Below are 25380 nucleotides of genomic sequence, written 5' to 3' on the forward strand. Positions count from 1 at the left end.
GCGCCGGGCCCGCGCAGCGCTCAGCCCTCAGCGCTCAGCCCTCAGCTCTCAGCATGGCCCCCCGGCCGCCGCCCCTCTCCTGCGACACCTTCGTGGCGCTGCCGCCCGCCGCGCCCGGGGGCCGCGTGGTGTTCGGGAAGAACTCGGACCGGCCGGCGGACGAGGTGCAGGAGGTCGTGCACTTCCCGGCCGCCGAGCACCCGCCCGGCGCCGCGCTGGAGGTGAGGGCGCGGAGCAGGAGCGGTCCTGCGGGAGGCGGCGAGAACGCCGCTATCGACCCTTATCTGCGTGCTTAGATCGGGCCGGCGGATCGGGGACGGTGACGCGATGTGTGCTCTGACCTCTTGCAGTGCACCTACATCAGCATCGAGCAGGTGGAGAGGACGCACGCCGTGGTCCTGAGCCGCCCCTCCTGGCTCTGGGGGGCCGAGATGGGCGCCAACGAGCACGGCGTGTGCATCGGCAACGAGGCGGTGTGGGGCAGGGAAGAGGTCTGCGATGGGGAAGCTCTCCTCGGCATGGACCTCGTAAGGTGTGCACAGGCTTTACAGGCTTTTTCTTTTTTTTTTGGTAAATGGTACCGGATTTGGAATTTACCTGGAAACACGTGGTTTGAGTCATGTGGGGAAATAGTACTTTCACTTTCAGAAGACACTTCTTCCACTGTTCGAGGCACGGCTAAAAAATAAGTATTTCTTGGCACAAGCACTAGATTTCTGCCAGGAGCCCATAAGAACTATCAGGCACTAAACCGGAATTTGTCAAAGAAATTAGCAAATGTTTTTCTTTCTATAAAATTTATACTAAACTTGAAACAAGAGTTTTTCAAGAGTACAGGGGGACTTCAGGCACTACTGTTTGGACCTTTTCCTAGGGTTTATACTCCCTTCATATTCCCCCATCTTTCACACACATATTTTTAAGTTTCAGTCTCAGCTGCCTATTTCCATGTAAATAACAAGTTGGTGTTCCTTCCCTATAGGTACCAGTGTAACTCTCATTAACTTACAGCAGTCAGTAAATTCTTTTGGTAGTTTCCCCCCACTCCAATACCTGCATAGGACTTGTCAGCATTTTGTAGGATCCCTCTATCATCCCTACCTTTCTGTCTTTCCATTTGGTGATTTTCCCCATGTCAAGTCCATAGAGGACCCACTTCAAAGAAACCCTTTACCTGACTTGTGTTTCCCTTACCAGATCATAGAACTGCATATAGAAATATCATTCCAGGTCAATTTGAATAATCAGCCAGAATAGTTCTATGTGGAGTTCACAGTTCCAAAAATAACATTTTCCTTTTGTTTTAGGCTTGGACTCGAGAGAGCAGACACAGCTGAAAAGGCTCTTAGTGTCATAGTTGATTTGCTGGAAAAATATGGACAGGGAGGAAACTGTATGGAGAGCAACATGGCATTCACATACCACAACAGTTTTCTGATAGCCGACAGAAAGGAAGCATGGGTGCTGGAGACATCAGGAAAATACTGGGCAGCAGAGAAAGTAGAAGGTATGGATGATGCTCTTCATTCTAAACATTTCAAGTGCAATGACCAGTTGGACTTCCCCAGTTCATCTGCCATTTCAGTAAGGCATCAAACTAACCTCAAGCTGCATACGTATGCCTGTAAACAACAGGCATTGCTTCCTGGGGCATGAGTGTGGAGTAGTTGGCAGTTTGCTGGAGGAGCTGAGGGACAGGGGCCTTTGCAGAGCCAGAGATAACCACTCCTGCACTTGGAAAACAGAGGACAGCAACAAAGTCAGCATTGAAAATGACAGCAGTATGTGTGGTCTTAAGAATGGTAGCAATCCATGACAATTTCATTTGGGGACAGGATTGATGTACTGGGCCCTGAAGGGGCTGATTCTTCCAGTGGACTTAGGAGGACAAGCTCAATCTTCGGATGTCTCAGAAGAAGAATGTAAAGCTGGGAATAACTGGGACAGAACCAGAAATACGATGTTGGCAATAGAAGCAAATGAGTCAGAAATGAGTGGCGGTGAAAATTCAGTCAGAAAAATACATGTAGCTGGGGAGAGAGGGCCAAAAATAAACAACCAGACCCACTGATCTTGTAGGAAACTCTTGAGAGCTAATTTGCTTTACTAAACTAATTGTAAACAAAATACCAAGAAAAATCATTCGGTGTATTAAACAATTCTTTTTGCAACTTACAAACAGGAGGTGTACGGAATATTTCCAACCAGCTCTCTATCACAACCAAGATTGACAGAGAGCACCCAGAACTGAAGGAATATGCCAAAAGCAATGGCTGGTGGGATGGGGAAAAGGAATTTGATTTTGCTGCCACATATTCTTATGTCAATACTGCCAGAATGACCACAGCTGGAGGCCGATATTGTGAAGGCTATAAACTTCTGAACAAACACAAAGGTATCCTTTTAATTTTTTTTCAAGATACGCAAAGTATTCAGTGAGCTACATTAATTTAAATCATAAATGATTATACATCTGATGCAGGCAGCCATTCACATGACTTGGTGAACGAGAACTTACTAGAATAATTTTTGGCCCTAAAAGAGAAGCACTGAACTTTGAAGTTTCTATCCATTTTTTGCTAATTTATTGAGGAGGAAAAATTGCAACAAGGGTAAAATATCAAACATACAGAGCTACAGTAACAACCCTGAGAGGTCACATTATGACCATACCACTAAATACCCTGTAAGACCTGTTCTGAAACATTTTGATAGGCTATATATTATTACTGTACTGCTAAGGAAAAAAAACTTAAGAGGCTAGAACAGATTCCCAGCAATTTGCAGCCACAAAGAACCTTACAAACAGCTTCAGTCAGGTACCATTTATATAGGGCAACAGCACAGCATTTAGATACATATCTTGCATTTATTTTTGACATTGATTTTTAAATCTTTGTCGTTTCACTGTAATGACTACTCTAAACTTGTGTAGTCTACTAAAACACACTAAGATCAGAACAAAATAATTTTCTGTACTCAAAGCAGTCGCTAATTCATACACTTTTCAGACTTCTAGAGAAAGAACCTATTACTTCTCTTCTAACTGCATCCATCTAGCAGGTTTTAGCTGTAGCTGTATTCACAGGCTCATTCGAAGTAATTAATCTGAATCAAGATTACATTGCACCCCTTTGTTTCTTTATTTATTTGGCTGAATTCTGCCAGACCAGGTTTAGCATTTAGTTAATGTATCAGAGTGAATTACTTTTGGTATCCTGCTCTAGTGATCATGTAAATCCTGCATTCATTTTGGGAATTGCAGGTTCTGAATACTGAAAGTATTTGCATAATACCTGTATTTACTTTTATTATAACAATGCTGAGATGGTATCTGTGTTTTCATTCTAAATCCCCATTTTCAGGCATTTACCTGAGCTATTTTAAAAATCCCACTAGGTGTTCAGGTTATCAGCCTCATATGGTTCATTTTGTTTAGATTTATTTTAAATAGGTGCCCTAACTAAAAGCTATTTGATTTACAGCATCAGTAAAATCACTGGTTTCTTCATCTATACTTCCCTACTTTTTCACTCAGTGGCATTACAGTTGTGGGGTTTTTCCAGGCTGCCTACTATGTGAGGGCCATTTTTAGAGAAATATTATTCGTATTTCAGAAAACAGGGAATGTATTTCAGGCATACAAATTAGAGTCTAGTGGAAAATATGCAGTACCTGCTTCCCTGCTGGACAGGTTACCAAGCTGTAGCTGTGAAAATGACCATTGCTTCTTTTAATTTCTTTGATTCATCTAGCTTGCTGATTTCTTTAGTTCTCTGACCTTCCCAGGCAACTGTAGGAATATTTAAGTGAGGTTTTCTTGCTGAAATGTAGTGCTGCATGCCTGTCTAGAGGCAACCTGGATCATGTATGAAAAAATAATATTGGAGACATGACTCAGCAGCAGAAGTAATTATTTTAGGAGAAAACAGCAAGGCAGTTCAAAAAAACCTTTTTTTACGCAGTTAGAACTCAGTAAGGGAAACACTAAAATATTAAAGTGCTAGATTATACCTTCCAATGAATAATAAAGAGTGAGTAAACTAATGTTTTTCTGCCATAAGCATACTCTCTACTGGTACACCCAATGTGAAAACAGAATTAGAACAGAATATTAGAATACTGGATGGTTTGGTGACCCCATGCCTGTATCTGAGCTTCAGCATATACTATACAGCAACAGTGGTATCACCTGAACAGGTAGACATGGAAAGGGTTTTGTTCCTCCTCAGCAGGAGTTATTTTCATAGATACTTGGCATTAAACCTCACACAAGTTGCTAATAAAGACTTTTCTACAAATGGATGTACTACTGTACATCTAACATAGAATGTAATGCCCCTCCAGTGCATCCTTGAAAAGGATGAAAATTTAAAAAAAAAAAAAAATCCACCAAAAAACTTCCCCAAAACAAGTGACAGTCTTGGTAGTTCATCTTCAAAGTTTCACACAAAATCCATGCATGGCTGGTTTTTTTTTTTTTTGTAGTTTCAAAGCAACATAGTGGTATTAACTCTTTTCAAATATCAACCAGCATTATAATAATTTATCTTAACTTCCACAGAGTGCTCAAAGTTCAGCATTTAACCCAAGTTACTGATTTTCATCTGAAAAGTTATTTTGTGAAATGACCATTTGCTAGCCCCATGAAATTCACCTTTCTGGGAAATACCATTTGTCTTTTCCACTCCGCCTTTCTTAAGGCATGTTCTTATCACCTCTTTTTGAAATGAATAATTTGGGGAAAGCAATACAAGTGTATTCCATTTTAAGGCTTGCCATTAGGATGATTTTCATCCCCTGCCAACACAAACTAAAGCTGGCATTGCCTATTAAAGGAAAAAGCAGCCAGCTGTAGGGAACATGTTATTCAGTTGGTATCATATTAGCTCCGTGGCTAAATAATTTTATCTTGAATAGGATCTATCACTTCTGAAATAATGATGGAAATTCTTCGTGACAAAGAGAGTGGCATTAACATGGAAGGTGGATTTATGACAACTGGCAGCATGGTGTCTGTACTGCCTCAGCAGCCTAATCTGCCCTGTATTCACTTCTTTACTGGAACTCCAGATCCTGCCAGGTGATGTAGCAGCAAGTAAATTGGATATAAAATTGTAAATATCTAAATGAAAAAGTCTTGCAGTTTGCCTAATTATATTCCTTTTTGCTTTGGGTTGGTTTTCTTCTTTCCCCTGAAAAAGCACAATCAAAATGTAGGAGGAACATAAATGTACATTATGTATATTAATGGTATCTACCAACCTACTTAACAGAACACTGCTGTGACAATGACTTTAACACCGATTAGATGGTTTTTTAATACTCCTTTCTTAAAAGAAGCAAGTAGAAGAATGGGAAAAAATACAGCAATTTACTGACTCAACAATTTTAACAAAACCGTGTCAGTAAAGGATCTCTGTTCTATTTTTCTTTCTAGATCTGTATTCAAGCCTTTCATTTTTGTGCCCAGTATTACTCAGTTATTAAAAACTACGTCCCCTACATTTGGTCATGATGATCCAGTTAAGAAGCAACCACGTTTTCAGAGTAAGCCAGATCGAAGACATGAGCTCTATAAAAAACATCAAAGCGCTGCTGTAGTTATGGAAACTATCAAGGTACGTTGATTAAATTAGATTTCAATGCAAGCAGGTGGTTTATATAAGGTCCTTGCTCACATTTTGTTAATGGGATACCAGTTAATGCCCTTTGATGGATTGCAAAGAACAGTGCCCCAGAAGCCCAGAGTGTTGCCATCTGGCAGGCACGTGTTTCGAACACTGCAAATTGCAACCAGCCCTGTGCTGTACTGGCAGGCCGAGCCCCAGGTGAGGGTCTGTGTAGCTCACCTTGCAGAGCAGCCCCCCACAGACTCCCACACTGGTCAGAGGATGGGGAAATGCTCAAGCAGCCACAGACAAATCCACAACTCCTGCCAGGAATTCTTAAAGCTATTCAGGCCCCTGCTCTCAGGTGGAAAGGAGAGCTTGCCTTTGATCATTGCTTGGTAGGGACAGGAAAGGAAACAAGATGACAAAGACAGCTGAATGCAGACATGAATCAGGAAGGTAGCTGCTTACTTTTAGCAGTGAAATCTCTCCTGTTTATAGATACATTTCTTAAAAGTCATACGTCCACTTAAGTTTTGGTAACTAATACCTAAAGGAGCTTTAATATTTCTTCAACCTATCAGACAAGGGAGATGAAGTGAGTGCTAGATATTAGGAAAGATATCTAAGAAAACCTGTCATGATACTGACTTCTACCAATATAACTGTGTACCCTAGAAACTCTTAAAAGATTAAAATAAGGACAGTAGAATAGAATTTTGTTGTGGTGATTACTACATGCTCTGTATAGTTTTTAGAGAAATAAATGTTTCTTTTTGCAGGACAAAGGTAAAGAAATGCTCAAAAAGATACAGGAGTTGGAGAAACAGAAGATAAGTCAAATGGAATCAATCCTGCAAAATGGATGCCTTGATACGAACCAAGTAGTTAATCTTTTTTCACAGTGTGTAGAAGAAGAACTCAAAATATATAGCTAAGAATATTATTTGAATGTGGTAAAATTTGGATTATAATTGGGTTTTCTAATGAGAAGGCTATATAGATTAACATCCTGTTTTCAGTATACCACATAGCATGGACAGTTTTAAAGATGCAGAATCATATTCAGGACAAATAGCTTTTAATTGTAAGAGGAATGCTGGAAAGGCTCCTAAGAGCCAGACAGTGGCTTTGTACATGGCACAAAGCTGTCAGCAGAGATTGATGTTGCTAACAAATAGATGCAATTAGAATACAAAAGCTTGACTAAATTAGGGAACAACCCCATCTCTGAATGAAGAACAGTAACTCAGCTCTGGAGAACTCAGTTCCAGTGTACACACATGTAGCTTTCATAGTCAAGAGAATTGTAGCAGAATTTCAGACTACCTGAATTAAAATGGCCATGCTGAAGTACATTCTAAAATGTACTATGATGAACATTGAAAAAAAAAGAAAGTGACACACAAAGGGAGTAAGATTGATAGTCAGTTGTTTGGTAAAACCATTCTAAGATACATTTCATACATGAACTTTCTACTCCTTCAACATAAAACAAGGCTAAGAGTTCAAGGTATATCAGAAACAAATCACAGTTACAATAATATTATTTTGCTGCGAGTGATTGTAAAATCTCATTACATGGAATTCAACAATACAAGCATTCTGTAAGTTACCTGCAGATTTCACTTTCCTGTCTATTCCATCCCCCCCCCCAATAGTGAAAAATAAATTTATTTATATAAAAGATGATTATTGTCAAATTAACTCTGCAATGCCATTTATAACATCATGGGGGAGTTCTAAAATGTTTCTTGAATTGTTACTTTTTAGAACTGGGCAACTAGAAAAGAAGAGGTTGGGCTACACATGTAGTATATACATGTACTCAGCAGGACACTTGAAAGTACTTTAACTTTTTTTTTTCATTTCATATAAAGCCTTTTAAACCATGACTTATCTTGCCAGAGTTAATAGACTATGGACTTAATTTAATCAAGCTTTTTGCCTTGCCAGAAACTCTTCCTTCCTGATCCTGTTTAAAAGTAATGATCAATATATGACACCACTTTTATTATCTGTTGCAAGGGCCAAACTAAACAAACAACAAAGAAGTTTGTGATTTTACCTCATGATCAATAAGTCAGGATAACAAGCATGACTGTAAGAGAAAAACAGCAAAAAAAACCCACTCACGATGCAGCACTTCTGCAAACCTTCAGAAAAAATATGAAATGGTGCACTAGAGCTGCAGCAGCAATGTTGGACATGACACTGCATGCCCACAGAAACAGCAAACCACAGAAAGATCATTCTTTGACGATTTTTCACATGCAGTTTTCTCATTCTGTAACCTGTTCAATACCCCACTGGTAAAAAAAGTTAAATATAAAGAATAGATAGTCAATCAAGTTTGCATAAATAATATGAAAATTAAGAGCTTGGTGGAATTTATTCTTTGTGATCCTACAATAAGAGTAGAAATTAATTTGGGATGCTGTGTTCAGAATCACAACAACAGACTACTGAGTTAGGAAAGGCTCATGAACTTTCTATTTTTAGTGACCTATGTGTACCACGTGGCAGTAGCAAGCAAGACTGACTGGGAGGTAAGACAAGGTATGTTTGAACTGACTGAACATTTTGTGTCTCTGTTGACAACAAAATTTCTCAGAAGTTCAGTAGCACAGTGGTTCAGTACAGAAGTTCAATAGTCCAGTTTGTTTACTGGAAGATAGATTTAATAAAAAATTGCGCTATTTGTTTTTCTTATGGGATGTCCATATCTAACAATTATGTATCTTTTCCTGTTTTTGATTATGAGCTGTTCTACAGTGATTCTTTCATGGCTTCAAAGGATCAGTAAATGCCAGGTGAAACTGTGCTGGAAACCAAGGTATAAATAAGTTTTCAGGCAGCATAGCAAACCAAGGAAATAGTTTTATGCTGCAGTGCAAAGATTGAAGTTATACAGGAAGAACAGTAGTGAAGTTGGAGCAGGCCTTTAAGCAAATTTCTCGTCCACTTAATCATTGGGTAGCAATTAACAAGGTTAAGTACATTGGTCCAGTCATAATGTAGGCACAGTCCAGCTGTGCCTCTTATTTATGTGTTGCTTTTTCCTTACTGGTCTATGGGATACAAAGTAAAAACAAAGTAATGTGTAGAGACAGTTCAAGTGATGACCAACAGAATACCAGATATTTCAGTACCTTTTTCCTTAGGATTTAATCCTCCTATAAGACACACAATGTAAAAATAGAAAATAAAGATAGGATCAGGAGATCCTATAACAAATAATCCCCCCTCCAACAGCCTTATATTAAAGAAATAAAATTAAAAATCAGAATGTCCCCTAGAGGGCAACCTTCGCATGGGTTTTCACCTAGGAATGCCTCTTACTGACTTTAAAAGGTCTAGAGCTTTATGAAGAATCATTATTGAAATAAAAAAGGGACTAAAATTTCGTACTAGAAAACTGTTATATCTTTCCCTGTTCATAATGACAATTATTTTGAGATTAGTCCTAGAAAAAAGATCCAGTTTTTCACTGGACATTCCTCTAAACTTGTTCAGTAGATGTTTTCATGGAACTTAGCTTCCAAGAGATTTATCCCAAACTAATCTACCCTCAAAATTAAGGAAGTCACTGCACCACTGACCACTTCTTTAAAGCAAAGCTGTTTCTAACTACCAGAAATTCACGTAACAGTATATCAACTATTGACAGAACATCAGCTTGTCAACTATTCAAAACTTGTCAGTGCTCCTTGGTGGAAGCAAATATTTACCAGATAAAAGAGTTACTTAACTTTCTAAAGCAATTCAAAGTCTATTGTTGGCTTCCAGAAGTACCCAGTGATTTAGAAACAAAATATTATATCCTGTATTTCTAGCTTCTTTAGTCCATTTATTAACCATCAGACTAATGGGTATGATATCAGCAGTCACAATGTTGTAGCAGTAAATCTAAGAGAATTTGGTGTTGGTTGATAATTAAAGGTGTTCTCTGTATTAGATTTATAACAGAGAGCCTTTTCTACACAGAAAGTTTGAGTAATTTCTTATTTAAAACAGATATGTTGTGTTCAAATCTAGGGGAAAGCAGAACCATTAAAAAAAGGAAAGCAGGACTTTTATAATGAAGATGAGAAAGACAAGAGTGCAAAAACAATGCTATAAATAGAACTGTAAAATGCCCCTAAGATCAATTTCTTGAATGCTTGAAGAATTAATTTTAAAAATGCTATTTGGTACGTAGATAACAATGTGACATGCTTCAAGTATGGAGGTATCTTTGGCTGGACACCCATCAAGAAGTGCTCTGCCTACTTGTAAAGGATCAGGGGTGGATTTAAGAAATACCAGGACTGAAACCCAAGAGCCACGTTAACAGATCTCTCAGAAAAATACATTTGCTGTAAACCTTGACACACACACACGTAACCGATTCACACGCCCCATCACAGATCAGAACACTGAAATCAAGTAACAGATTTATTGATAAGTTGCAGTATTTAGAAGCCAGACATACTTGCAGTTTCTGCTCTTAAGTCACATATGTCTAATTATTCCAAATATTCGATGCAGCTGTCTTTAATGTTAACAAGCTAATGCTTTCTGTGGTGGCCACAGCCCGATACAAACATCAATTATATTGTTGAAGGAAAACATTAAAATATACCAGGTTGTACAGCATACATAAGCAGCAGGATGTTATGTTTCTGTGCACACAGCAATCAAACTGACAGTAAATGGAATTATTTTTTCAATTTAAGTCTTGCAGGAAATTATAGCAACCATAAAACAACTGCTTGTTGAATACTAGCTTATGCTGCTAAAATCACTTTTCGGTCTTAATACAAAATAGATGCAAAAGTAGCTGTAATAAAAATCTGTGTACTAAAAAAAAAAAAAGGGAAAAAAGAAGGGAAAGACTTTTTCAAAAAAGGATGAGGAGAGTTATTCATACTTGAGCAAATAATTTTTAATACCTGGATTCCTTTCCCTCACTACATAAATTTTTAATATAGACACATAAATGCTGTTCTTGCAGTTTTAAAAGGGCAGCATAATGGCTATCAGATATAACACTTTGTCTTTAACCTTTTCAAAATATTGCAGAAAACACAAAGGTCCTCAGATTCTGCCTTATGTGCACAGGAATCTGAGTGACACTAAAGTAACTAGAAGGGAGATACCTGAGGTTTGTTAGAAACCTGTGTTAGGCAACCAACTAAAATCTAGGATATTTAGCTACTCTAAACCCTAATCTGGATGTTCATATAGGATTCTTTATATAATAGATTTAAAAGTAATTAATTTAATTTTAAAAGTTTTATGATTTGAAAAAGAATTTTTTCTTGACTTGCACATGTACCCAAGGCTTCCATAAAATCTTTACTTGAGGCTGGCACTTCTGATTTAAATTGTAAAGGCTAATTTCAGAATGTAAAAATCTGCTCTTGATAAAGCTCTTACTACCACCATAAGGCAAAATTCCAGAAGAAATTGTTTATTCCATTATATAATTTCCTATTGTGGGAGAGTGCTGAATATTTCTATGGTTTTAGATTTGGTAGATTTATACGAAAGTATTACTCAGTATTTGCCCAGCTTTAATCCCTGATATTGGAAACATTGTCACAGCAATTCTATATTTTTAATTGGAGCATTTTATCTTTAAGGAGAAAAAAAAAACACCTGACCTCAATAGTAAGCAGCTAAAAAAAGGTTCCTGGTGTTAGACAAGAGCAGAGTAGTAAAAACTGAGGTATGACAGAAGAAATCCTACTTCTGTGAAGTCAGGAGGAAGCCTGACTGTAAACAGGCATCAATACTTCATCACACTAAAATATGGAGAACATCCAGCAACATGAAAAATACCTTTCATGGGATTTTTTTTTCTCATTGTGGCATCAGTATTAAAGCTGCAGTTATAATGCCTCTAAAATACAACAGTGACACATATCATTTTACTATTTGTTTGGCTCAAAATGGAAAAAATGTTCTAAATCCAGAGCATCTGGCTTTATTTAGTAGCATTCTGGTTGGAATGCTGACTGAATATAGCTTTCTACCATTTTCTTCAGAATAGACACAAGCAGAACCGCATCTCTTAATTTGACGAGGGAGATAACAGTTCTCAGAGAGCTCTGAGAAAGAAATACTTCCAATTTCAGCAGCGAAGGCAGAGGAGGTGGGCACACTCACCCCAACTACCTCTCCTTTGCCTGCGTGCTCAGGTCAATGGCTCTCAACTGCAGCTGATTTCTTCGGAATAAAGCGGTAATACAAGTATTCATCCCGAAATTCAAACTCATTTGTTATGTGCTGGACGATGCCTCCCTTCAGCAGTCTGTCCCCGTACACCACAGCTTCTCCCCGGTCAGAGGCAAGGCCGACTTGCACGAGCCAGTTCACCAGGTCACAGCCAAAGAAGATGCCCGTGGAGATCTTTGCACCACACCTGTATGTCAAAGGAATGATTCACCCACATGTTCTGTAAATCTGGGATCACCATTGCACGATGGGGAAAGGCAAGGAAAAATAGCAGGAAACAAGGAAAGACATTGTGATAGTTAAGAGCATGTTAGAAGAGAATTTGCAAGTTTTGTATATTAGGGACATGCCAGTGTTCACTACCTTTTCCTACAGACATTCAATTAGAAGCAATATAGATATACAAAGTTGTTTTAGGCTTCTAAATAAAATTGAAATTGCAAAAATTCAGTGGACATCAGTAGCATTATCTCCTAAAAACTCACGCAATATAATTGTATTTCTTGAATAATTACTTCTCTTGTACTTCTTACCATGACCTTTTCTGCAACAAAATATTGGACCTGAGAGCAACCTGTCCCCAGCAAGAGGGATTCTGTTTGAATTTTAATTCTTTTTATAATTTCTGAACACTTTTAAATAGACACTAACTGCTTACACACATTGTAAACAAAGCCCATTTATAACTTGCATATCCTGTTAAATATTGACCACATATACAGTACTAAGAAAACGTTTAAAACAAGACTATTTTTTAGTGTTTTTATGAGGCAATGATGCTATTATCTGCCTAGTTTCAGCAGATATACCATGCAAAAATTTACCTGCAGCAATGAATGTTTCTGGTTATCTAAAATCTACTCTGTGGAACCCAAGCACAGGGTTTCTGAAGGTGAATAAGAGCTCAAAGACAGCAAAAGCCAAATTTTTTCCCTATATTTTTTTTTAAGTTAAAAGCAGCAGTAACACAGAGCAAGTGTTAACATCTATTAGCAGATGCGAAAGTGAAAATAAATTAAAACCTATGTTTACAACATCTCAGTTACAGCACATTTAAATTAAAGAGCACAGGATCAAGTTAGATGAATATTTAAAATGAGAAGATAAATACATTGTTTTAATTCACAAGGAGAAATAAAACATGAACCAAGTTCTGCACAAACATAATATTACAACAATAAAGCAACAAATGTCATCATTTCATGAATTCTCTGGTGGATATGATTAATAAAAACCACAAAGTACAACTAAATGAATGGCCCAAACTCCAAGAAACCACAACAGCAGCAGAAGCACGGGAAAAACAGCTGTAAAACCTGTTCTCTTTCACAACAGATATTTTCTGATATATCTTTCTTATGGAACATTACTGACTTCTGAAGTGACTGAACAAAATCATGATGCTGTCTAAAACAGTTTTGCAATATGGTTTTGGACTACCTGACCGTTAAAAGACCACCCCACCCTGCCAAACAGTCCTACTTAAAAGCTTACATGACAAGATTAGTCAAAGTGTCCTGTTAGAACAATTCTTCATGTCTCCATTTCATATATTTAAATAAAGGCAGAACCTTTTTCGTGTTCCTGCTGCTTCTGTCCGCATTTCTCTTCTCATCCACCTACACATATCTGAAGGCATAATCCTTGATTTAGGTAACATAATTTGCCTCTGATATCTTCACTGGTCTCATAAATTGAAGTTTAGGCCTCATTAGAGGTATGAGTAAAAGAAATTATAAAAACTTTGAAGCTGTTGAAGTCCTAAAATCAGTATAATCTCACAGGTTGAGTGGCCTCTGAGCACACAGTAAAATCAGTTGCAACATTTTTGCCTCCTACAAATGCTACATATTAGCAAAAACTTAGTTACAAATACAGACAGTGTCTTAATCTAAAAACAAAGGGTCTCAATGCATTAGTACAGATGTTATCATATTCATTTTTGTAGAAAGATTTTATTCTCTGAATTCCAGTGAAATGCAAAACCCGGAGAAATCCCTCAATGATATAAAACTTTTTATAATTTATTTAAAACCTAGGTGGGATAATATGACAAATTGTGCCTCAATGTTTCACTGTGAGGCTAGAAACATTTCTCTGTTACAGTCAAATTTTTAATCCTTGTCCTGAGGTTTGAATAAATATACCACAACAGGAATCACCCACAAAATTATTCTTGTCCTGAGGTTTGAATAAATATACCACAACAGGAATCACCCACAAAATTAACTGCATTTCATTATTTTCAAAAGGTGAGGCTGTGTGCTGTGGAACAGGTTATATGTGCAGGGAAGAACCTTACCTTCTGCCTCTGACAATACTTTTGACACAGTGATCTCTATGATAGCGAACAAACTGTTGACAGGTCATCCTGATTTCCTCAGGTACAGAGGCATCTGTATGCCCTGCTGCTTCTCTTCCACCCCAGAAAAACTCAAGTCTAGAAAAAATAAGGCAAAAGAAAAATTCAAGACAGCAAATCAAATGGGCATTTTTTTTGAAACTGCAAATAATAGAACTGACACACCTCCCCCCCCCACAGGAAGCTTATCATAACCTCTTTTTGTGCACAATACTTTACATATAATCTTTCTATTATATTTGTATGGCTTTTGAACACAGAGGTGTTATTCTAGGCTTAGACAGAAGGAAAGAGAGTAGCTGGGAGCCAGCTCTAGCTGCTGGAGTCACATGGCAGCCTGTTAGCTCAAAGGCAAACGCAGCTTCGTACAACTCGCTCCTCCCCTGTGGAAGGGCCAGTCCACGCAAAGTACTGGCATGGGGCTATGAACACAGGGCTTTTAAACAGTGAAGATACATTCTGATTCAGCATCCAAATCTAAGTTTTAGTTTATCAGCTGAAATTATTTCTGAAGATCCGTCACCTGGCAAGAATTTCACCTGTAGGGAGCCTGCAGGACTTGTCTTTGAAAGTATCATTAGGATGGCAGAAAAACCTCACACACAGTGAACTGCAATTACCTCTTTACAAGTGGGAGAGAAAAAACCTTTGGAAGATTAACTAAATAGGAAGCAAAATACTACAGCACTGAAAACTCAACACCCTTAAAAAATGATTATTAGTAATAATTAAGTTTATAGGTGTAAGTGTAAAGATTCTATTTACCTTCGCTTGAAAGGCAGAATGATTAAATGCTTATCTAAGCCAAAAATACCAAAGCAAATGAAGCCCTGGAGGAAAAAAAACCATAGAATAAGCAACATTAACAAAAGCTTTGGTTTCTATGGAACAGAAATTAAAAACTGAGTGCCAAATACATTTCATGTATACATGGAAAGTATCCCTCTTCTCTACATATCATTCAAAGTGCATTTTGTTTCTGCTTTGATTTTGCATTTGGACCTTAAAAAGATGTATCAATATCTAACATTCCATAATATAAAACCTTCAAGAAATAGTAAAGAATTAGTAAAACTAATGCTGTGACATGCCACTTGACACTGGGATAACTGGCAACCTTACATAGCCAGGTATTAAATCTGTCTCTGTTAATGGCAAGGAAAGAACAGACTTACTGTAATTCGAGTGCTAGAATGCTCTCTGCCTAATTCATTTTTCTGTGCAGCTTTTATATAAAACTATCATTACTTGACACTGCAGTGCATTTTGCAGGCATGCATGCCATAGAAATGTTCTATGTGTAAAATGTTCTCGTGTGTGTATTAACACTGCCTGGCTTTTCATTTCATGGGTGACAAAGCTGCCCTGTGTCAGGCGCACTGAAACAGGCCACGTGCAGCCAGAACCAGCATCCATCTTCAGCTCTTCACTATGGTGCTGACTCTGAAACCAGAGATAGTAATTTAAACATTCCAGAGAAAGCATCCATGGACCTGCCTAGCAACTGATACAACTCCACAGAAGAGACACCAGTGAAGCTTTGGTACAAATAAGCTAAATTCCTACTTAGTTTCCATGAGCATTTGGCATTCAGTTGTCATTTACACTTTTGAAAGTGCTCATGGTCATAGAAGATGTGCATTATCTGCTGCAACACCCACCAACAAGGTCATTTTCAGAACAAACATTGGTAAGTACCTGACCAAAATTAAACACAGCACAGAAGAACTGCAGTTCCACATACAGCCTTCCAGGCTCTTGGTTGAACAACCACCACAAGCAACTGGAGAGATTCTGTAAAGAAAATAGAAAAACAACAAACCCCACAAATCTAACCTGATTGTTAAAAATCAAAAGCTTTCTTCTCTTCACATGCTATTAATTCTTGCACAATCTTCATTGTCTCTATTTAACAAACGATTCAGATAAAGACAAGAGGGAATAAACACTTCAAAACATCATCTCAGTTAGGCTTAATAGCTTGGTAGGAGGGGGAACCTTGGCTGTTTTAAACATAATAATGCAAAACTTAGCAGTGTAAGAGGTCCTGCCTCTTTACATGTTTATGTAAGGAACTTAAGGCTTATTGCCTCAAGTGTACTTAGGTTTTCAACATAACACAGACAACATTAGCCCAGACAGATTTGCAGTGTTTGTCTTTAGGCTGCTTAGCTGAGACCAGTGCTTTCTACATATTTCTTGCAGAGTTAGGATTATATTAAGCTGAAGCACATACCACTTCAGCTATTTGAGATGCCTGACAGAAGGAGGAAACCTCCAAAGTTAACCCATTTGAGTGTAAAGGCTAATTCTTTAAAGTAACTGATCTTATTTCATAGTATCTACATAATCATTCAGATGCAGCTAAAATATAGGCTAACAGTTGGGGAACCCCTTAAATATAAAAGATGTAAAAAAATATACTAGCATGGAATACTTGTTACAGGAAATTTGAGAGGGAAAAATTTCATTTTGTAATTTAGCAGAACTTGAAAAACAACAGCAGTAGCTGTTAACCCACATTGCTGTGCTGCACTGTCCTACTTTGCAGTGTTATATATTTGTACACAGTATTTTCCATTTCAAATAAAAATGCTTCCCCCAAATGTTATCCACAAGAAACTCAACTTTGAGCATTACATTCAGAGAGCGGAATCTCGCCGTTGTCACAGTTAAAAATTAAAATTATATCCCAAACACATTACATTCTGGTATTTCACACCTGTACACAGGAGCAATCACCAACCCATCTCGGAGTCAGTAATGATGAGTGGCAACACTAACTTAGCAATGTTGCTCCAAACACCACTAAAACCAACAAAATCGCATTTTCCCATTTAAAATAAACTTAAGATTATTCTTAACACCTCAGAGAAATCCAAGTTCCAATATAAGCCTGATCAGATGGAAAAATGTTTGTAGTCTCCTTCAGAAGTAGAATTTGGTTTATGTTTTTAATTGATACTTGTCTAGGGAAGAAGACCAGTTCTTGAGGAAACTGGGAAGAGGGATTGTAGAGATGAATGATATGATATAACTTCACTTTTTTTTTTCTCTTTAGGGTTCTCCAGTATCTTGCTCACTATCATCAATCTTAACTCGCATTTAATTTATGATGTGGCACAGAAAAATTAATTTTATGACATCCATTTTCCAGTAAGGAGCCAAAATATAGCCTCTACTTTATTTAATGAATTGGTACTGAAGCAACTGGAAGATTTCTTACTGGATTGTCTACATAGCTTTCCTAAAAATCATTCTATGTCAATGAGTTAACATGGGAAGAAAGAATATTTACAGCAAATAGGCCAACAATAAGAAGTAAGCACAGCAGCACATGTCTGGCCAGCTGTTTGTCTCCAGTCTGTAGAAGCTGTTCTTCCTGAGCCAAGACACACGTTTGAGCACTGCAGTGATTCACACACTGATCCACTGAAAAACAAGTCAGAAATTTTTCATTAGGCTTCTATCTTGAGAACTCCATGAACAAACTTGCTAATGTGACTTGCTGAGTCAAATTACCTTGTAAGTATCTGTACTGAAGTGACACGCACAACATTTAATATTGGCTTTGACAATAACCTGTTCAGATATCTACTCTCAAATGAAACAGTTTAAGTTTACATGTGCTCCTAAAACAAAAAGAAGGTTTTGCGGCAGAATTTTTCTTTCAAAGTTTTAATCCCAACTGAATGTGTGGTTAGCATCGAGAAAACACTATTAGAAATAATAAAAATAATTAAATAATAATGAACAATGAAAAAAAAAATCTCTGAACAGGTCTTAAATTTTAAATTTATTTCTGAAAACCATCAAATATACTGTCAGCTCTAATGTTTTTACCCTGCATCTCAGTGTTGTAGACAACCATATTTATTTCAGGTCCGTGACTGTATTTTTAACACAGTGTATCAGAACAGGATCATAATTCCATCAATGAAAAGAGCTAAACACAAAGAGAACAAACGCCTGTCCTCCAGCTACAGAGTTCTAAGAAATTCTGAGTATCTTCCTCTAGGTGGCAGTGAAAAACTTCCTGGTAAGGCCATACCCAAAAATTTGCACCAGATAACTCAAAGCAGTTCAGTGAGATAGTAGAAGAATGAGTAATTATTGCAGTTACACAAGTGTATGCATTACAATTTGTTTCTATTGATTTATAGTTCTGAAGTGTTCACTCAGGAGGTCAAAATAATTTCCACTTGATCATAAGGTATTTTCTACCTTATCTTTTAGGATAAGAAAATTAAATTTGCCTTCCTCTGTTCTTGAAGACATTCTTATGGTGCTTGTCTGAATTACTTAACAGATAAAATAGTTGGCAATAGGCAGAAAGGGAGCATTTTGTGAGAAGAGACAAAACTGAAGTATGCTCCAGTATGAAATATTTAGACTTATTGAAAATGATGTTGCATGCAAACAAAGCATAAGGATATGAACTTCTTGTTAAGAATGCATGAAAGCAAGAAAAAAGTAGGAAAAAGAGGCAAGTTGTACTGGCAGCTAGCTTTGATTACTGACAGTGATGTACAGTGAGAATGCAATGTGCATGCAGTTTTCAGACAGGCATTGAGCAGTCAGTTTAATCCATTTTTTTCCATTTTAGTGATTCCTAAGGCCCTCTCAGTTGATTTTGTCCATCTCTCTTCTCTAGACAAATAGTACACAGCAGCATAGATATTTAATCTAATTTGCAATCTAATCTTATTTAGGGTTCAAAACCTGTGCCTGATTACAACAAAGGCTTTTAAAAAAGATGCAAGATGTGAATATGAGAATGTAAAAAAGTAGTTTATGTTAAAAGCTTCATGCAAAGTAGGGTTATGCATTCAATTTCCTAGCATCCAAACAAGACAACAATGGAGAAGTGAAGTCTGAATGCTCAGAACATATCAAAGTAGCTTTGTGGTAAAAAAGTGACATTCAAAACAACTGTCCATCTTGAGCACTGAAAGACTACAAACAACTATCAGCAGAAGAGAACAAACACCTACAAGATTGCCTAATACTTGAATTTAATACCAAATGAATATAATACATCCAGGTGGAGTTGAGAGAACAATAGCTCCAACAGTTTCTTTGTGAGAATAACACACAGATGTTGGGGAAGAGCTTGTAGTATTATAAGAAGGAGATATTACTGCTTTACCTGTCTCAATTGGAGGAACTTTGCTTTCAACAGCATTTGACTCTGCTTTGCTGTCTTTAGCACAGGATAATTCACCATTTGTTGTTTGACAAGAACAGCAACCTATTAAGTACACACAGTAATAGGATAGTTAGCTTCCCTCACTACCATAATTTATTTTCTAAGTGTAACAATATATTCTATGCAGCTTTAACTACTATGCTTAAAAATAACCCAAAATGAGAAGACAGACTTAATCCTTCCAATTTTTTGAGAGGATAAATGGGTCACAATACTAATAGGTCAATAATACTAATAGTTTAACATAACACTACCACCACTGAAACACCAGAACTACTTTTAGTAATAGGCAAAAAACCAGGAAGTGATCAAAAATGCTATATACAAAAAAAGGATTAGAAACACATTGAGTGTTTCTGTTAGCATTTAATTCATTCTCAGAGAGAGAATTTAGTGAGTAAACAATCTAGGATGCCTAGTGGGCTGCATTTAGAACATCCTTATCAAGGTATCATTACTTACATAAAAATCCACAGGCTTTTCTTCTTGTCCACTTACACTACTCTTACAATGGTAACCATCAGACCTTTCTTAGAAACACAAACCTAAATACTTGGGCAGTCGTATGTAGATTTTCTTCTGTCCTACTCTAACACCTTAAGCTGTAAACTGTCCTTCCCAGGTCAGAATTACATTTGGAATATTAGTTTATAGCACCCTAAGCCAATTATTCTTTATACAAATATACTTTGTCTACCTCTTTCTGCAGATGTCTGTGCAGAAGATTCTGGAGAAGACTGTGCAGAAGATTCAGGAGAAGACTGTGCAGAAGATTCAGGAGAAGACTGAGACATAGTGGCTGAAATGTGATTCTGCCCACTCCCTTCCACTTCAACCTCCTCCACTGAGCTACGTGGTGAGTATGGGTTCAACACCCCATAGCTGGACCCTTGCCTACTTCTGTTCATGAACATCAGTGAGATACCCGACATCAATATACTGATGAACAGGATCACTGCTGTGGTAATTATCTGTTAAGAAAGCAAATAAAATGCACTTAATTATAGGAAAATAGAAAGAACAGACATATTCAACTAACTTCTGTACTTTTCTAAATACACTTCCATCTGAACAAGACAATGTTTCCTATATTTACTGCTCTTGCACCTCATGGCACTGAAAGAGACTAATTTTCTTTGCTTCAGCAACTCAGATATTTTGTTTCTTTTTTTAAGTGTTTCCCATGCAATCCAAAACCATCCGCTCATTGTCCTCCCCTTTCCTCTCAGGATCACCAGTGCTCTGGGTTAAGTTCTGCACAGCTACCTTTAAATTCCAAAGAGGAATGTACCTAATTTACATACTTTAGCCATTGGGGAACACCCCATTAATTAGCCTTTCCTTCTAATTATCTGCCACTGATACCGGGAATCCACGCCGAGGCTATTTAGCACTTGTGAAAGTGGCACATGAACAATCCTGAGTGACTCATGGGCTCTCTATCCATAAGAAAGAGAGGGAGAAAACATGACAAATACCTTCACTAGTACACTTTATATCCTCTGATAAGAGCAACTATTTATTGGTAAAAATGGCAGTTCAGGGTCTTTCAACCTATGATTGTGCTGAGAAGCCTACCATAGTGCAAGCAGTTACTGCTACACAGGTGATGTATATCCTATCTGTTCTATTACAGATCAAAAGCCATTAATTAGATATTGGATAATAACTATAATAATTTTAGCTAACTATCATGCTAGAATACAAATTAGTCATCAGGAAAAGGGCTCTGCATTCCATTACCACTCCTAAGCTTTTTCCTTTGAGAAGCCTACTCCCTTTTTTCCTTAGTCATAGCTGCCTAAACATGAAGGTCCTGCTCCAAACAAATGTTCCTAGTGGTTCATTACAGAAATACATTTTTGTATCAATCTGTATGCATTCTACAATGATCCTTTTATTGTAGTAGCCTGTACTTTGCAGATGTAGCACGGCAGAAGTCTGCAGTGAAGAGGACAGAACATGTTCATACCTGATGTTTTCCATAGAAAAAGGCAGAGTCAATACTAGTGTTGTTACGTTCACCAATAATTAGTAAGATTCCTACCAGAACTGTTGGGACTCTGAAAGAACAAAATAGGCAGTATATAACATATTTAGCATGCTCCCACTAATTCAGCAGAGAAGCCTTTGAATTAACTTACCCCCATCCAGCTATGATGATAAACCCAATGGGAATCTTTACGGTTTCTCTCTTCTTCAACAGAAACAAAGAAAAAGATAGAAAACCTAAAAAAAACCCAAACAAAACCAAATTAAATCCAAAAGAAATGGCTTATTTGTTATTAAAAAGAGAACTGGTAAGTACAGAGCCTAGAAACTCTATGACCTGCTCAATAGCTTAAGATATTCTTAGACCTTCAAATAGTCCAAAATCTTTTGTCTGATTGTATTCTGAGAAAGCAAATTAGAAATACCCATTGCCTAAAAATCATGTTAATAGAGAAACATTGAAAAAAATTCCAGGACATTTTATATTACATATTCACTTCTAAATGCTAAGAAAGGTTCACAAGAGTAAAAAAGATGTCATAAGAACATTTAAGATACAAGTAATTAATTTCTTTAGGTATTAACAGAAGTTTTCTATCCCAACACTCTTAAGTAACCAACTAATAGTGTTGTATTCAGTTATAACGTTTCTTTAAAAAGGGACTAGTCCTTTGTAAAGTCAATGATAAATTTAACTAAAAAGTTTTGCAAATTTTACATATGTAACTCTTTATGGGAGTATCTTCTGGAACTGCCTATCCTACTCACATCTCAGCAGCTCACAACATTCTCATGTGGAAGGAAAACTAGTATTTATGTTAGGCTCCACCAATCATGAGCTACGTACTTCAGCTAAACAAATATAACTCACTCCAGAGAAACAACACTGGAATTAAACCCGTGGATTCTGGACAAAAGTGTCTTGAATACCCAAAATCTCTCTTTTTTTAAAATCATATCTGTAAGGTTCTCCAAGCTTCTTGAGGCATCTTTCAATTCTTTCTATTTCAATTCCTGCATTAATCTTATGTACACATACTGTTTTTAGACATCACAATTTCCATGGGAAAGAGGTGTTAAAGCTACTTGGCTATTTCCCATCATTCTATTTTCTACTTTTTGATGCACCAGATTTTAAAATCTAATTAATGCTGAATAATTAAAATCTTAAACTCTGCATTAATTAAAAATCATCATTAAGACTTTGACTAGCTGAAGGGCAACCCACCACCTTCACTCTCTTTGTAGCTGCTTCTGCCTTGAGAGTAGGCTTTTGTTCCTCGTCACACACCAGCCAGGCTGCTGTATCCAGCAAAGGCAAACCACACGTGCCCAGCTGGAAGCTTCCAACAGCAGCAGCAGTGCCTAACACTAAACCTCAGCAAAACTTACAGGTATCCCCATTTGCAGGACTACAAACAAGCACTCTGAAGAATATGACAACGTTATTTCGGGACATTCATCTTTCATGACAGTATCTGGGCTCTGCCTAGAAAAATCTTACCTGTCCATAGGTAGGTGCTGTAAAGTGAGCTGTAGAGGAATATGAACACGAGGATCTGTATGGTGATGTCTTTCTCTTTAACAGTGAAATTCCATGCCACCATTCCAATGCAAGCAATAAACTGGAAAGAAAAGTAAGATATCATCATTTAAACTGGGAAAGCAGAATGACAAGAAAAACTGAAGAGAGAGCTATATACCTGCAATAAGCTGTAAATTCCACCCCCAGATGCACCAGAGGGTGATTTTATGAAGTGGATACTTCATCTAGCAGCAAAGCACTGCCAAAGTAAATTCAGTATTACATTTGTGTCACTTGACTATGCTACCTTATTTTCAGGAGGGTTTTTTTGACAGCAAATATATAACTCAAATAAATGAGGATAAAATCAGGTAATATAGATAATATAAAATCAGGTAACCCCCCCAACTTTATATACTTTATGGTAAGTAAAAGGTGATGTTTTTGGCAAGTACAAACCATTTACCTGAAATTATTTGCACATGAAACTGAGATTGACAGGTATTTATTTGTTCAGCCAAGAAGTACCCCAGTTCCCACCCAGTGATATTGCATATATGATAATTTTAGCACTGAAGGAATCTGAAAAGATAGGCTGAAGTACTGTGGAAACAGTAACACAGTATTACTTTTTTTTTTTTTTTTCTTTTAAGATGAAAGCTAGCTTTGTTGTTACAGAAGAACAGAAGCACCTGCACTTCTCACACATGACACTTTTCAAATGTGACTCCATGATCAGAGCTCAGAGAGTTTACTATATATAGAGATTTTTTAAAAAAACCTACAGAATACTTCAGAAAGCACTAGCACACCAATGTATTACAAGCACAGACTGTTCCAGTTGTGCAGTTGACTTCAAGGGAATAAGGAGCATGTACTCTGTAGCTCCCTCTCAGATTAAATAACAATTAAAATTAATCCAGAGCCACTTGGCTTTGGGCTTCCCTAGCCACCAGCCATGCATTTCCACACACCCTTGCACCAGCTGATCCCTCAGCAAGAACTTGAGGGACATAAACTAGTACAGGGATTATTTTTCTATTTAGCTCCTTGAATTGGGTCACTATAGAGTCGACCACGGGCTGATGCTGCTGGTGTTGCCAGCTTCAGATGGGTATAAATTGAAGCAGAAGCGCACTCAACAGTATTGGGCAATGACTAAGAAAACATTTCAGAAGCCACTCTCCATTCTGATTGTTTATAGCTCTGTTTAGGAATCATAGTGTTCACATTAACTGTCATTTTCTTCAAGGCAAAGAAATTGTTTATACAATTCCACCTGTCTTTCACATTTGTCTATAAAGATCTCACTGTAGAAAGCAAACTTCAAAAATTGTTAAAAAATACTTAAACCATGAAGCTCACGCAATAGCATTCTCCTTACTACTGACCTGAGCAACAAGTAGATTTGTTGTAATCATATGAGGAAGTTGTTTGTATTTCTTACTCAGAACAACAACAGTAAGAGACCAGGTCTGTAACATACAAGAAGAAAAATTAATTTAAGAGTAAAACAAAACCCAAAAGAACAAAAGGAGTATTCTGGCAGATGATGGTGAAATTAAATTTACAACAGATCTTAGCAACATGATTGCTACAGTATGCTGCCAGCCCCTTTGCCTCAGCAGCTGTAGCCAGAAATAGCAATGCATCTTTGTGTTCTCATCTTGGTGAAGTATTTCCAGGAAAGACTAAGAACTTGCCTGGAGCATACAGCAGCCTGGTAGTTCCTCAGGACTCAAATGACTACAGTGTAGCCTGGCAATGTAGAATTTAAAACCCATACCGACCTCCCCTGAATCTCTCAAAATTATCTGTCAGCAAGAGGTAGCATTCACTTTTGGCTTCCCTTCAGGCACAGTTTCAGGATAAGAGGACTTCAGTGAGACAACAACTTCAGAAAATTCCAACTCCTTCCAATATGGATGTTTTTATTTTAAAAAAGCAAATAAAATAATCATACTATCTGTACCTTCTATAAAACCAAAACAAAATTCACACGGGACTTCTGGATTATCAGCTTGGTTTTAAGAAAAGCATTTCTAGTAAAGGAATTCGATAAACATAAATTTTCCAGGTTAAACTATTTCATTAATGCTCATTATGTCTTCATTAAACAAATATGCACTGACATTTCTGGAGCCGAAGTTTGTACGCAGCCTTCATTACTGGGATATCCAAGCACCTCACTTGCCTTGATGCAACTAGTCTCTGTGGTGTAAGCCAGTACTTTAATTCCCTCACACCCTGTTATTAAAAAAGAAAACAAACCTAACGAAAAAAGCTCTGCTCTAAACGCTCTAATTCAGCCTCTCATCTTTCTCTGCAGTGCAGCCTTCCAGCAGACTACTACTTAATCAAGATTTTTAACTCCTTCCTCATCCTTCTGCCTCAGGATACGATGAGGAAATACAACTCTTAGCGTGACTCGATTTCTGCTTACGCACTCGGGCTGCCC

The 25380-nt window shown here is 37.4% G+C and overlaps 2 protein-coding genes across 6 annotated transcripts in view; one reads left to right on the forward strand and one right to left on the reverse strand.

The window, feature by feature from the left end:
- The first annotated feature begins 10 nt into the window (after positions 1–10).
- On the forward strand, positions 11–7301 carry SCRN3 (secernin 3). Its single transcript, XM_040069027.2, has 7 exons — positions 11–221; positions 351–532; positions 1308–1507; positions 2183–2395; positions 4921–5083; positions 5441–5621; positions 6395–7301. The coding sequence occupies exons 1-7, from the start codon at positions 54–56 to the stop codon at positions 6548–6550; spliced, it is 1263 nt and encodes a 420-aa protein (XP_039924961.1). The 5' UTR covers positions 11–53; the 3' UTR covers positions 6551–7301.
- Positions 7302–10030: 2729 nt separating this feature from the next.
- The window catches only part of GPR155 (G protein-coupled receptor 155), a 35328-nt gene continuing 19978 nt past the window's right edge, over positions 10031–25380 (reverse strand). For all 5 annotated transcript variants that reach the window (XM_040069025.1, XM_040069023.1, XM_040069024.2 and 2 more), the window contains 11 exons: positions 24314–24397; positions 22902–23022; positions 21550–21634; positions 21378–21468; positions 20103–20376; positions 19346–19447; positions 17495–17628; positions 15895–15990; positions 14962–15026; positions 14137–14274; positions 10031–12021 (listed from right to left, as the gene is read on the reverse strand). In XM_040069025.1, the coding sequence (XP_039924959.1) occupies positions 11799–12021; positions 14137–14274; positions 14962–15026; positions 15895–15990; positions 17495–17628; positions 19346–19447; positions 20103–20376; positions 21378–21468; positions 21550–21634; positions 22902–23022; positions 24314–24397 (1413 nt within the window). In that variant the 3' untranslated portion in view covers positions 10031–11798. The remainder of the gene's footprint in view (positions 12022–14136; positions 14275–14961; positions 15027–15894; positions 15991–17494; positions 17629–19345; positions 19448–20102; positions 20377–21377; positions 21469–21549; positions 21635–22901; positions 23023–24313; positions 24398–25380) is intronic.

The sequence above is a fragment of the Hirundo rustica genome, chromosome 7 (genome assembly GCF_015227805.2).
Source record: "Hirundo rustica isolate bHirRus1 chromosome 7, bHirRus1.pri.v3, whole genome shotgun sequence".
NCBI lineage: Eukaryota > Metazoa > Chordata > Aves > Passeriformes > Hirundinidae > Hirundo > Hirundo rustica.

Coding starts and splice junctions, on each gene's coding strand:
- SCRN3 (XM_040069027.2), top strand. CDS start 54: ATGGCCCCCCGGCCGCCGCCCCTCTCCTGCGACACCTTCGTGGCGCTG. Junction 533..1,307: donor CTCGGCATGGACCTCGTAAG/GTGTGCACAGGC, acceptor CTTTTGTTTTAG/GCTTGGACTCGAGAGAGCAG. Junction 5,084..5,440: donor GGAACTCCAGATCCTGCCAG/GTGATGTAGCAG, acceptor TTTTCTTTCTAG/ATCTGTATTCAAGCCTTTCA.